Source organism: Colias philodice, chromosome 25, assembly GCF_061535455.1.
Source record: "Colias philodice isolate Cphi_HAF_F1 chromosome 25, ilColPhil1 Martin Lab GWU primary, whole genome shotgun sequence".
NCBI classification, from domain to species: Eukaryota; Metazoa; Arthropoda; class Insecta; order Lepidoptera; family Pieridae; genus Colias; species Colias philodice.
Window position 1 is genome coordinate 7,929,147 of NC_143110.1, and position 13,202 is coordinate 7,942,348.

Below are 13,202 nucleotides of genomic sequence, written 5' to 3' on the forward strand. Positions count from 1 at the left end.
GTGTTCACATTTGAATTTAAATTTGAATTTGAATTTGAATTTGAATTTGAATTTGAATTTGAATTTGAATTTGAATTTGAATTTGAGAGTTTGTGTTCGTGTTCGCTGTTCGCTGTTCGCTGTTCGCTGTTCGCTGTTCGCTGTTCGTGTTCGTGTTTGTGATTTCAATTTGAATTTGAATTTGTTCGTGTTCGTGTTCAAATTTGAATTTGAATTTGAATTTGAATTTGTTCGTGATCGATGTTCGCTGTTCGCTGTTCGCTGTTCGCTGTTCGCTGTTCGCTTTTCGCTGTTCGCTGTTCGCTGTTCGCTGTTCGCTGTTCGCTGTTCGCTGTTCGCTGTTCGCTGTTCGCTGTTCGCTGTTCGCTGTTCGCTGTTCGCTGTTCGCTGTTCGCTGTTCGCTGTTCGCTGTTCGCTGTTCGCTGTTCGCTGTTCGCTGTTCGCTGTTCGCTGTTCGCTGTTCGCTGTTCGCTGTTCGCTGTTCGCTGTTCGCTGTTCGCTGTTCGCTGTTCGCTGTTCGCTGTTCGCTGTTAGCTGTTAGCTGTTAGCTGTTAGCTGTTAGCTGTTAGCTGTTAGCTGTTAGCTGTTAGCTGTTAGCTGTTAGCTGTTAGCTGTTAGCTGTTAGCTGTTCGCTGTTCGCTGTTCGCTGGTTCGCTGTTCGCTGTTCGCTGTTCGCTGTTCGCTGTTCGCTGTTCGCTGTTCGCTGTTCGCTGTTCGCTGTTCGCTGTTCGCTGTTCGCTGTTCGCTGTTCGCTGTTCGCTGTTTGCTGTTCGTGTTTGTGATTTCAATTTGAATTTGAATTTGTTCGTGTTCGTGTTCAAATTTGAATTTGAATTTGTTCGTGTTCGCTGTTCGCTGTTCGCTGTTCGCTGTTCGCTGTTCGCTGTTAGCTGTTAGCTGTTAGCTGTTAGCTGTTAGCTGTTAGCTGTTAGCTGTTAGCTGTTAGCTGTTAGCTGTTAGCTGTTAGCTGTTAGCTGTTAGCTGTTAGCTGTTAGCTGTTAGCTGTTAGCTGTTAGCTGTTAGCTGTTAGCTGTTAGCTGTTAGCTGTTAGCTGTTAGCTGTTAGCTGTTAGCTGTTAGCTGTTAGCTGTTAGCTGTTAGCTGTTAGCTGTTCGCTGTTCGCTGTTCGCTGTTCGCTGTTCGCTGTTCGCTGTTCGCTGTTCGCTGTTCGCTGTTCGCTGTTCGCTGTTCGCTGTTCGCTGTTCGCTGTTCGCTGTTCGCTGTTCGCTGTTCGCTGTTCGCTGTTCGCTGTTCGCTGTTCGCTGTTTGCTGTTCGTGTTTGTGATTTCAATTTGAATTTGAATTTGAATTTGAATTTGAATTTGAATTTGAATTTGAATTTGAATTTGAATTTGAATTTGAATTTGAATTTGAATTTGAATTTGAATTTGAATTTGAATTTGAATTTGAATTTGAATTTGAATTTGAATTTGAATTTGAATTTGAATTTGAATTTTAATTTGAATTTGAATTTGTAATTTGAGAGTTTGTGTTCGTGTTCGCTGTTCGCTGTTCGCTGTTTGCTGTTCGTGTTTGTGATTTCAATTTGGTGTTCGTGTTCAAATTTGAATTCGAATTTGAATTTGTTCGTGTTCAAATTTGAATTTGAATTTGAATTTGAATTTGAATTTGAATTTGAATTTGAATTTGAATTTGAATTTGAATTTGAATTTGTTCGTGTTCGCTGTTCGCTGTTCGCTGTTCGCTGTTCGCTGTTCGCTGTTCGCTGTTCGCTGTTCGCTGTTTGCTGTTCGTGTTTGTGATTTCAATTTGAATTTGAATTTGTTCGTGTTCGCTATTCGCTGTTCGCTGTTCGCTGTTCGCTGTTCGCTGTTCGCTGTTCGCTGTTCGCTGTTCGCTGTTCAATTTTCGCTGTTCGTGTTCGTGTTTGTGATTTCAATTTGAATTTGAATTTGTTCGTGTTCGTGTTCAAATTTGAATTTGAATTTGAATTTGTTCGTGTTCGTGTTCACATTTGAATTTAAATTTGAATTTGAATTTGAATTTGAATTTGAATTTGAATTTGAGAGTTTGTGTTCGTGTTCGCTGTTCGCTGTTCGCTGTTCGCTGTTCGCTGTTCGCTGTTCGCTGTTCGTGTTCGTGTTTGTGATTTCAATTTGAATTTGAATTTGTTCGTGTTCGTGTTCAAATTTGAATTTGAATTTGAATTTGAATTTGAATTTGTTCGTGTTCGCTGTTCGCTGTTCGCTGTTCGCTGTTCGCTGTTCGCTGTTCGCTGTTCGCTGTTCGCTGTTCGCTGTTCGCTGTTCGCTGTTCGCTGTTTGCTGTTCGTGTTTGTGATTTCAATTTGAATTTGAATTTGTTCGTGTTCGTGTTCAAATTTGAATTTGAATTTGAATTTGTTCGTGTTCAAATTTGAATTTGAATTTGAATTTGTTCGTGTTCGTGTTCAAATTTGAATTTGAATTTGAATTTGAATTTGAATTTGAATTTGAATTTGAATTTGAATTTGTAATTTGAGAGTTTGTGTTCGTGTTCGCTGTTCGCTGTTCGCTGTTCGCTGTTTGCTGTTCGTGTTTGTGATTTCAATTTGGTGTTCGTGTTCAAATTTGAATTCGAATTTGAATTTGTTCGTGTTCAAATTTGAATTTGAATTTGAATTTGAATTTGAATTTGAATTTGAATTTGAATTTGAATTTGAATTTGTTCGTGTTCGCTGTTCGCTGTTCACTGTTCGCTGTTCGCTGTTCGCTGTTCGCTATTCGCTGTTCGCTGTTCGCTGTTCGCTGTTCGCTGTTCGCTGTTCGCTGTTCGCTGTTCGCTGTTCGCTGTTCGCTGTTCGCTGTTCGCTGTTCGCTGTTCGCTGTTCGCTGTTCGCTGTTCGCTGTTCGCTGTTCGCTGTTCGCTGTTCGCTGTTCGCTGTTCGCTGTTCGCTGTTCGCTGTTCGCTGTTCGCTGTTCGCTGTTCGCTGTTCGCTGTTCGCTGTTCGCTGTTAGCTGTTAGCTGTTAGCTGTTAGCTGTTAGCTGTTAGCTGTTCGCTGTTCGCTGTTCGCTGTTCGCTGTTCGCTGTTCGCTGTTCGCTGTTCGCTGTTCGCTGTTCGCTGTTCGCTGTTCGCTGTTCGCTGTTCGCTGTTCGCTGTTCGCTGTTCGCTGTTCGCTGTTCGCTGTTCGCTGTTCGCTGTTCGCTGTTCGCTGTTCGCTGTTCGCTGTTCGCTGTTCGCTGTTCGCTGTTCGCTGTTCGCTTTTCGCTGTTCGCTGTTCGCTGTTCGCTTTTCGCTGTTTGCTGTTCGTGTTTGTGATTTCAATTTGAATTTGAATTTGTTCGTGTTCAAATTTGAATTTGAATTTGAATTTGTTCGTGTTCGAATTTGAATTTGAATTTGAATTTGAATTTGAATTTGAATTTGAATTTGAATTTGAATTTGAATTTGAATTTGAATTTGAATTTGTAATTTGAGAGTTTGTGTTCGTGTTCGCTGTTCGCTGTTCGCTGTTTGCTGTTCGTGTTTGTGATTTCAATTTGGTGTTCGTGTTCAAATTTGAATTCAAATTTGAATTTGTTCGTGTTCAAATTTGAATTTGAATTTGAATTTGAATTTGAATTTGAATTTGTTCGTGTTCGCTGTTCGCTGTTCGCTGTTCGCTGTTCGCTGTTAGCTGTTAGCTGTTAGCTGTTCGCTGTTCGCTTTTCGCTGTTCGCTGTTCGCTGTTCGCTGTTCGCTGTTCGCTGTTCGCTGTTCGCTGTTTGCTGTTCGCTGTTCGCTGTTCGTGTTCGTGTTTGTGATTTCAATTTGAATTTGAATTTGTTCGTGTTCGTGTTCAAATTTGAATTTGAATGTGAATTTGAATTTGAATTTGAATTTGAATTTGAATTAGAATTTTAATTTGAATTTGAATTTGTAATTTGAGAGTTTGTTTTCGTGTTCGCTGTTCGCTGTTCGCTGTTCGCTGTTTTCTGTTCGTGTTTGTGATTTTAATTTGAATTTGAATTTGTTCGTGTTCGTGTTCAAATTTGAATTCGAATTTGAATTTGTTCGTGTTCAAATTTGAATTTGAATTTGAATTTGAATTTGTTCGTGTTCGCTGTTCGCTGTTCGCTGTTCGGTGTTCGCTGTTCGCTGTTCGCTGTTCGCTGTTCGCTGTTCGCTGTTCGCTGTTCGCTGTTCGCTGTTCGCTGTTCGTGTTTGTGATTTCAATTTGAATTTGAATTTGTTCGTGTTCGTGTTCAAATTTGAATTTGAATTTGAATTTGTTCGTGTTCGTGTTCAAATTTGAATTTTAATTTGAATTTGTGTGTGTTCGTGTTCGTGTTCGTGTTTGTGATTTGAATTTGAACGAAATCTGGCCGTTTAAAGTGGGTCAAAATCGCGCCCAAAGAAGTCGGTTACAAACAAACATACAAACATACAGGTGAAGCTAATAAAAAGCGTGTAAAAAAGACATACATATGCATTTGACAGACATTTTATTGTCTCAGACGCACTCGTTAGTTGAAGTATTTTTTGATTCGCTCGTTAGTTGATGCGACTGATTAAAATAAAAATAAAAAAATAAAATTGTTTTATTTCAGGACATGTGTTCCCATATGGAAGTTACAATAATAATATAATATAATGGAAGTATACAAAATCAAGTTAAAAATTAAAAACAATTAGAGCATCATTTATATTCCCTTGACTTCATAGATCACCCTTACATAATGTGATGCATGAGCATTGCACCAGTAAAGAAGTAAAGGATTGTCATAATAGTTACAGACAGCCACCAGAATACCATTACTGGAGCGTCTCATTCTTTCCCAAAAACTTGCGATTCGAGATCGCATTATGGCCCTGAAATCCGAGACCCCCGTCTCAAAAAACATGCCAGATGCACTACAGTACCTGGGCAGTTTCATGAAGAGTCTGTATGCGTTATTATACTGCACTCTCAATGACGAAATCGCTTTATTTGTGAAGTTACACCACAATTGACACGTATACATGCACATAGAATATGTTTTAAATAGCAATTTTTTAACGTCGGTAGTGCACCTGGCAAATCTTCTCGCCAGCATATTGCTTCGGACTGCAAGGGCTCTGCGCTCTCTCTCTATGTCTGAATCGTCTTTTAGATCCCCCGTTAAAATGTGACCCAAATATTTAAATTGTCTCACGATTTTAACAGGAGAACCATTCAAAAATAACCCAGGTATTCTCTCCGGTCCCTGTCCATATCTAAATACCATCAATTCGGTCTTTGAAGCGTTATACTTCAAGCCGTGAGAATTAGCATAATTCTCACATATTGAGAGTAATTTTCTCAGACCCTTAATTGAAGGGCTCAGCAGAACCATGTCGTCGGCATAACTTAGATTGTTTACGCAAACGCCGCCAAGATGACATCCAACCCTGGTTCCTCTGAGCTCGCCAATCAAACCATCTATATAGAGATTGAACAGGTCCGGAGAGGTTAGCCCTCCTTGACGTACTCCACATTCTAACCTATACCCGCTAGACATGGAGTCGCCCCATCTGACATAATTTGTTTGATTTCCGTACCAGAATCTCAACAGACGCGCTACACTGTAAGCAACTCCTGTTGCTTCGAGTTTATCCCAAAGAATACCATAATTTACCAGATCAAAAGCTTTACTTAGATCTAAAAAGCAAGCATACACGGATGTTTTGCGTTGTTTATAGTAATTTATGGTACTCTTTAGGCTCAAAATAGCTGCGTCCGTTGATAGTCCAGGACGAAAACCAAACTGTGCATCATTAATATTTAATGATCTCTGTATTTCAGGATGAATAAGACGCTCCAACACTTTACTTAATATAGTTCCCAAAGATATAGGCTTATAGTTCGACGAATCGCCTAGGTTACCGCTTTTATTTTTAGCAATAGGCACAACTATTGTTCTTATCAAATTTTTAGGCAAATAAGAATATTTTAAGCACTTGTTGTATAGGTTGCACAAATGTTCGACCAACTTCTCACTTCCCCAAATTATATGCTCTATGCTGAGACCGTCATAGCCAGGTGATTTTCCCCTTTTTATGCTTTTTATAGCTTTATAGGGTCATTTGACCCGAATTTATGGTGCCACTTCGTGAGCGCATGTAACGCATCTACGCCTATTACCTATATTATATCGTTGTTTCTATGACCTTATTTCAATGTTTATACATTAAATTCAACGATTGTGCGTGTAGGTACTACTTGCTTGTACATAACATAAAGAAAAACTTTGTATCCTTTTTAATTTAAGGAAAATTGCGAGGACGGAGGAAATTGAAATTCGCCACACTTACCTATAGTTTACATAGCTAAGCAGTGCAAAATGTCAATATGTACATAAAAAACAAAATACATACATTGATAGTAATATGTCCTCTTTTTAATACCTTTGATTCTATAAAATATGAGTAAACACTAGATGGCCCCATACTATGTGTGGCGAGGTACGCTAATATATTTTATTGAAGTGAAAACTTCTTTAGCGGCGTTGAGCACTTTTTCTGTAATGGGTATAAAATCTTAAACTCGCGTCAGGACACGTGACCTGATCGAAAAAGCGTAAAGGTAGCATTCGGATCTGGGCAGTCGCGACCCGGCAGCCGCTGCCCCGCAGCCGCGACCGTGGTCGCGAGGCACCGCTTCGTAGGGAATTGTATGCGATAGTGTCCGACGCAAGCGACCAAGCCGCGCGGCCAAGGGGCGTGGCTTGCTCGCGACTTTGGCAGCGCCGCCGAGCCGCTCCGGGAGCAGTACGGTCGCGCTGCTGGCGACGTTTACCGATGAAAACGACGAGTTTTTAGTTGAATTAATTGCTAAAAATCCACCACTTTACGATCCTTGACTCAAAACCTATAAGGATAATGTTATGATATAATGAATCGATTTTATTCCTCTTTGATGATAGTAAGACCAACATTATTTGGTCGTCCTCTTCTTCGTCCTCTATCAGTCTCTTCACGAGTTCTCGCTTTCGTATATTTGACTATTATTTTGACTGAGTGCTGTTTGACTACTGCGCGTGGCAGTCGCTGCCCGGGTCGCGGACGCTGTTATCCGTAAGCTTCTGGCAGCGCCGCACAGCAGTGACAATTTTCCCGGCTGCAGGGCCGCGGCTGCCAGGTCGCGACAGCCCAGATCCGAATGCTACCTTTAGACGGATGTTTTTTAGCCCTTCCAAACTACCATTCCAAAATACCAAACATGCTGAACGTTAATAATCAAGTTTTCACTTCTGCCGGCACTCCCGGAGTGCAACCCGTCTTTTTTTTTTGGTATTTACTTTATTTCCTGACTGCGGTATGTTGATATTAGTAAAAATAAAAAAACAGCTTAGTAACAATCTTTTATTCTTTATAAATACAACAATTCCATAAATTATTTACAATTTATAACTAACTATTAACATATATAGTTAACAAATCAGAATACAATCTATCGTAGTTTACTATATTAATAACTAGCGGTCCGCCCCGGCTTCGCCCGTGGTACATGTTTACGTTTTCTCTACATAAGAACCATCCTCGTACTTCAAGAAATATAATAAAAAAAGAATTATCGAAATCGGTTCAGCCGTTCTCGAGTTATGCGCTTACCAACACATTTTGCGATTCATTTTTATATATGTATAAGAAGATTACAAATGCTTTAAAATGTCTCTGATATTCTGCTAAAAGTCTTCATTGTCAAAGTTTGATAACATTTTAATTTAAAACATAGGAAAATACATTTAACTATTTTTATCAACAATTTATGGTAATTACACATTATCACTACAATTTTTACATTTTCAAAAACCTACAAAAGCCTCAATTAATACTGTTATCTATATTTGTTTTCAAAAAACGATTTGGACTTATCATAAACACCGAAAAATACAAAACCACCAATCATGATCGCCGTACACCTTGGCGTAATACCCGCGAACAACCCGCGTAACCCCGAAACCGCGTAAATTTCGCTTAAAACTGGTTTTACGCGCAATTTCCTCGTTTCCGCGTAATCTTCGGATAACATTATGCGCGTTTTGGCCAAGTCTAAAGGTGTTGTTGCGGCCGCCGCGAAACCTCCCGCTAATGCACCACAGAGGGCGCTCTGAAAACAAGACAGGCATTATTTAAATTCTACATTTCTAAAATGACAGACCTATCTAAAATGACAGACATGTTTAAAATGGCAAACCTATCTAAAATGACAGACATATCTAAAATGACAGACGTATCTAAAATGACAGACCTATCTAAAATGACAGACATGTTTAAAATGACAGACCTATCTAATAGGGTAAACACGCGGATTGGAATCCCACGTTGTTATCGAATTTTTTCTGTTCTTTAAAAATTTATATTTATAAAGCATTTGAATTGAATGCCATAAAACCAAAATATCAAATTGAAATGCTTACTGAATGAATAATTTTTGAAGAATAGAAAATTCGATCACGAGGCGGCATTCGTCACCGCGTCTTAGTCCTAAAGGATAAATTTTATGAAAAAAAAATTGGCTAGGCGTTGCCCCGGTACGGCGAAAAGACGAGGGTTCAAATCCCGTCTCGTGATTGACTTTTTTTTAATTTCTAACAGAAAATTATTTAAAAATATCTCTTATTGATTATTGTTACTGTCTAATTAATAAATAGTAAATATATTTTAAAAATTGTTCCTAATCATCCCTAATCTAGGTTTAGAGACATTTATTTCAAAGAATTTACAATTCACTTATTCTAACGTTTCATAATAGTGTTATAAACTTATACACCTTGACAAAAAAAGTAAAAAAAATTAATCTACTAAAGTTATAATAAAATAATATACTCACTTGAAAACTGTTTATCTGTCCGTCATTCCTCTCTCTAACAACGCTTTTCATCCATTCCCAAAGGGGTAACTCTATAAAACTAAACGGTAAATCTCTGATTACGGTCGAAAAGAACCCCCTGTATACACCGTTGCGAACGCCATCTGTGCGGAATGCCTGGAAAATATATTCTTAATATACATATAAATAATATAAAATTCATGTTTAAATATAAAAAAGCGAGTGTGCCGAGCACTCGTGTCAGAAGTGAAACTTCAAAATCGCCATACTCCATGACGTGACGGTATTGCGATGACGCGACCTTGAAAGTTTACTCTCAACGCGCCTAAAGAAGTTTCACTTTTAAAATATTATGACTGACTGACTGACTGATTGACTGACGCACAGTCCGAGGAATACAATTTACAAACTTATTATTTTAGAAAATAGACCATACTTCATTTTTTACCCATTTTCCCAATCAGAGATTCTCAGTTTCGTAACGATATTTTATTTTATTCGTTTAAAATTAGTCAGAAGTTTTTAATTTTATTTATTTATTTATTTATTTGGTAATCCAACAACTTTACATTTAACAAGACCACTATTTTGCTGATTAACTGAACAAATAGCCAATAAGGATTACAACATAATATCATTCTCAAGAATAGACTATAAACTAGTAACAATAATATTAATAAAAAACATAACATAATGAGTGTGTGTGTGTGAGAGAGTATGTGTGTGTGAGTGTGTGTGTATGTGTACGTGTGCGTGCGTGTAGGTGTGTGCGTGTGTGCTAGTGCTTGTTTAAAAAACCATTTATTTTAGATATTTCATTAGCAAAGCGTTGTTTAGAGAGTAGAAAAATGTCAGCACTTGTGTACTCTGCGTTGTATACACGCATAATGCGATTTAACATACCGTTTCGTGCATAATTAGTATTAACTTTAGGGATGTAAAATAAGTTAGTCTGGCGCGTACGAAAACCGGGTACATTCAATTGCATCGATTCAAGCAATTCTGAGCAGTCAATGTGGTTATTCCATAATGCGTGAAGCAACATTAGATCACTTCGTTTACGTCGTATTTCTAGCGGTTCTATTTCGTAGCGGACACAAGCTTCGTCATAGCTGTCAAAATAAGTAAAGTTTTTAAAGGTTTTTAAGCTTTTAGTTTGTTTATTTCAGCCAATTCACAGATACATGAACAAAGTGTTACCTAGATCAATAATTGTATTTTATTTTATAACGAATTACCTGTAGTATAATCCCAATACTGCTTTTCTTCTCAGTCCCAACGTATGTTTGTTTCCTTTGCTTCGCCACCTCTGTGGGTACCCTTATTACGCAGGCAAGCTATAACAATAAAAATTAATTAGATTTAAATACTTTTTATTACATGATAAATAATATAATGAGGAAAGATCGTTTGTGAGTAAGGATTTAGCTCAAAAACTGGACAGGGTGAAATAAATTTCACAAACTATTTATTTTTCTTAAAAAAAAGCATTACAAATTGAACATCATCATCACTACATAGTATAAAACAAAGTCGCTTTCTCTGTCCCTATTTCCCTATGTCCCTTTGTATGCTTAAATCTTTAAAACTACGCAACGGATTTTGATGCGGTTTTTTTAATAGATAGAGTGATTCAAGAGGAAGGTTTTAGTATATAATTTATTAGGTTTTAGACAAAGCGGGAGAAGCCACGGGCGGTAAGCTAGTAATATTATAAATAACTAGACTCACAATCCTATTATAAGCCTACAAACATTATTAAAATTAACGCCTTAATTTGGATTGCTCATTATAAAACTCTGACAAACACGCGTAGGCAGAGTTTTGCATCGGACGATTATTGTATGTGATTATAAGTTTCATTTTTTGTGTGACTGTACATAAAATAAAAGCCAACTGATAACTAATAACAATATAAACATTCCTCCTTTATATAACGTAAAGTACTAATACTAAAACGATTACTAAACTTGTTAAAAAAAAATATACCGGCCGAATTGATAACCTCCTCCTTTTTTTGAAGTCGGTTAATAAATTGACAATCTACTGGACGATTTGGATGAAATTTTACATACTTAATATAGTTTTTTTTGTAATATAGTTTTTCATACTAACCACTTCCCCTACACTTGCCGATAACATATGCACAAAAGGTAAGTACTGCGGAGTGACCAACGGTGTAGCCAGCGTCTTGGTAGCTTCATACGAGACAAAGAATAAAGCTGTTGATGGCATCGAACTTGTTGCCACTGTTAATAAACCTAAAAAAAACACACACATAAACAGTTTTATAACAATGTAATGTTTAATGAATGAGAAATTAAAAAAAAATTGAATTTCTAATTTATTTATTAACTAGCTGTACCCAATAATGCATATGTCCAATATTAACGAGAATAAAATGATAAGTGCTACCTTTTTAAATTTTAATTACCTTTAGTTTGGAAAACTATTTTGAAACATAGCAAAAGGTTAATAAATTAGCTACCAATTAGCCTTTTATCTCTCTACTTGCTTGGCAAGTTATAGTCACTTATCGGTTTTTTTTCCTGAGAAGTTACATATTCGCAGTTATCATTTTATTCTCCGGGGATTGCAATGAATAGCTATAATCTATACCCAATTTTTACAACATTACGAACCTCTATAAACACCCTTAAAGCCGCCAGCTTTATAAAACCCTTGCTGGCTCTGCAACCTGGTTTTCAATGTGTCCAGTGGGTAAAGGGCTACATCTACTGACAATCCTGCTATTGCACCTGCCTAGGTAATCATTTTATAATATTAAATACTTTTTTATACATGTTTACTTTATTACCAATAAAAAGTGTGTGTGCCGAGCACACGTGTCAGAAGTGAAACTTCTTTGGCTAGATTGAAAGATACCAAAAATCATCAACTTTCTACATAATGTGACGATATAATTGGTCTCCGTTTAAAATTTTAATTTGGCGTGATTTTTAAATCTTTGGTTTAAACTTATTCTTTAAATTAAATTTTGCGCAAATATTTTCCATAGTCCGTCTATTAATATTTCATGAGTGACATTTTTATATTATTCTGTAATACTTTGTTGGACAAATAAGTTTTTACCAAGGATTGAAAAAATCAGTCCTTAAAATAGAACATTATTAGTTACATGTAGATATTATGTATGAAAAATATAATTAAACAGTTTAATTACATTGTTAGGTATAGTAATAATTTTGTAAATGTAAATGTAACATAAAATACTAGGTAAAAATGATATATATTATTTTGATTTATAAGAGCTATATTTTTCTAGGTAAAATAAATAAATTTATTGACAAAAAGTGTACAATACTCACAAACAATGGTGCTAAATAAGATCTCAAGGGTGGCTTAGAACTCAGACTTTCTAAAACGGTAGCTCTTTCTTCCATTTTAAAGTAATTTTTCTTCTTATGTTACTTTTATAATGTTTAAATAATAACCTCTTACATAAGTAAACAATGGGAATGATGAAATAATAAATGAATTTACTTTATTTTCAAGTTCTTCCTCACATGACTAGTTTTATTTATATGCATACATATTATTTATGTACCCAAACACTACTATTTGATTTTAATAAATAGAAAACTGTGGTCAACCAACAGTCAACTCACGCCTACAACTTTATCAATTTTGAATTTAGTTCTTTTTTGATCAGATGGTGTTGACCTCAGAGCAATAAACCTATAGAGTACTTGTATCGAGCGTATACAATTTACATATATTTGTTTCTCTCTATCTAAAGAAAACGTCGTATGAAAGAATGAGATAGCTATAGACTACAAGCTACGTTTCAACATAGTCATGGCACCATTTTTACTATAGGTACGTATTTAGATAGATAGAAGGTGATAGTGATGGGATGTGCTTCAATCGATAAAATCGTGAATGCATTTTGCATTTACGGTTTCGTGAAATAATAAATAATAAAAAAAAAAATAAAATTAATCATAAATTTCAGTTGAATACATTATTTGTTTAATCCTACGAATATAATAAATGCGAAATTATGCGAGAATGGATAACTTTCTCTTTCACTGCTGAACCGATTACAATGAAATTTTGTACATACCCACATAGGATAGGTTTTATACCGGAAATCCCATGTGAACGGGAACTGTGCGGGATTTTCTTTAAAAACGCGGGCGGAAAGCTAGTATATTTTAAAATAAATTTTAAAACTTGAAATGTAACTAATTTAAAATAAAGATCAATAAAGTTAAAGGAGTGAGGAGAAAGGCACAGTCAGCATGAATTTTAACAAGTTCATAAAAGGACAGTCTTAAAGAAAATATTTTCCTTACATCCTACTAATAAAGCGAAAGTTTGTGAGGATGGATGTTTGTTACTCTTTCACGCGAATACTACTAAACCGATTACAATGAAATTTGGAAAAATTACTTTTGATCCCGT

General features: G+C 36.4%; 1 protein-coding gene across 1 annotated transcript; it reads right to left on the minus strand.

Annotated features, from left to right (window-relative positions):
- Positions 1 to 7,283: 7,283 nt before the first annotated feature.
- LOC149477520 (mitochondrial S-adenosylmethionine carrier protein-like) lies at positions 7,284 to 12,405 on the minus strand. Its single transcript, XM_089710849.1, has 6 exons — positions 12,104 to 12,405; positions 11,417 to 11,537; positions 10,890 to 11,035; positions 10,013 to 10,111; positions 8,775 to 8,930; positions 7,284 to 8,051 (listed from the first exon to the last, which is right to left on the minus strand). Exons 1-6 carry the CDS (start codon positions 12,176 to 12,178, stop codon positions 7,779 to 7,781), a joined length of 870 nt encoding a protein of 289 aa, XP_089566975.1. The 5' UTR covers positions 12,179 to 12,405; the 3' UTR covers positions 7,284 to 7,778.
- Positions 12,406 to 13,202: the final 797 nt, after the last annotated feature.

Coding starts and splice junctions, on each gene's coding strand:
- LOC149477520 (XM_089710849.1), bottom strand. CDS start 12,178: ATGGAAGAAAGAGCTACCGTTTTAGAAAGTCTGAGTTCTAAGCCACCC. Junction 11,538..12,103: donor CTTATTTAGCACCATTGTTT/GTGAGTATTGTA, acceptor ATGATTACCTAG/GCAGGTGCAATAGCAGGATT. Junction 8,931..10,012: donor GTATTGGGATTATACTACAG/GTAATTCGTTAT, acceptor TATATTTTCCAG/GCATTCCGCACAGATGGCGT.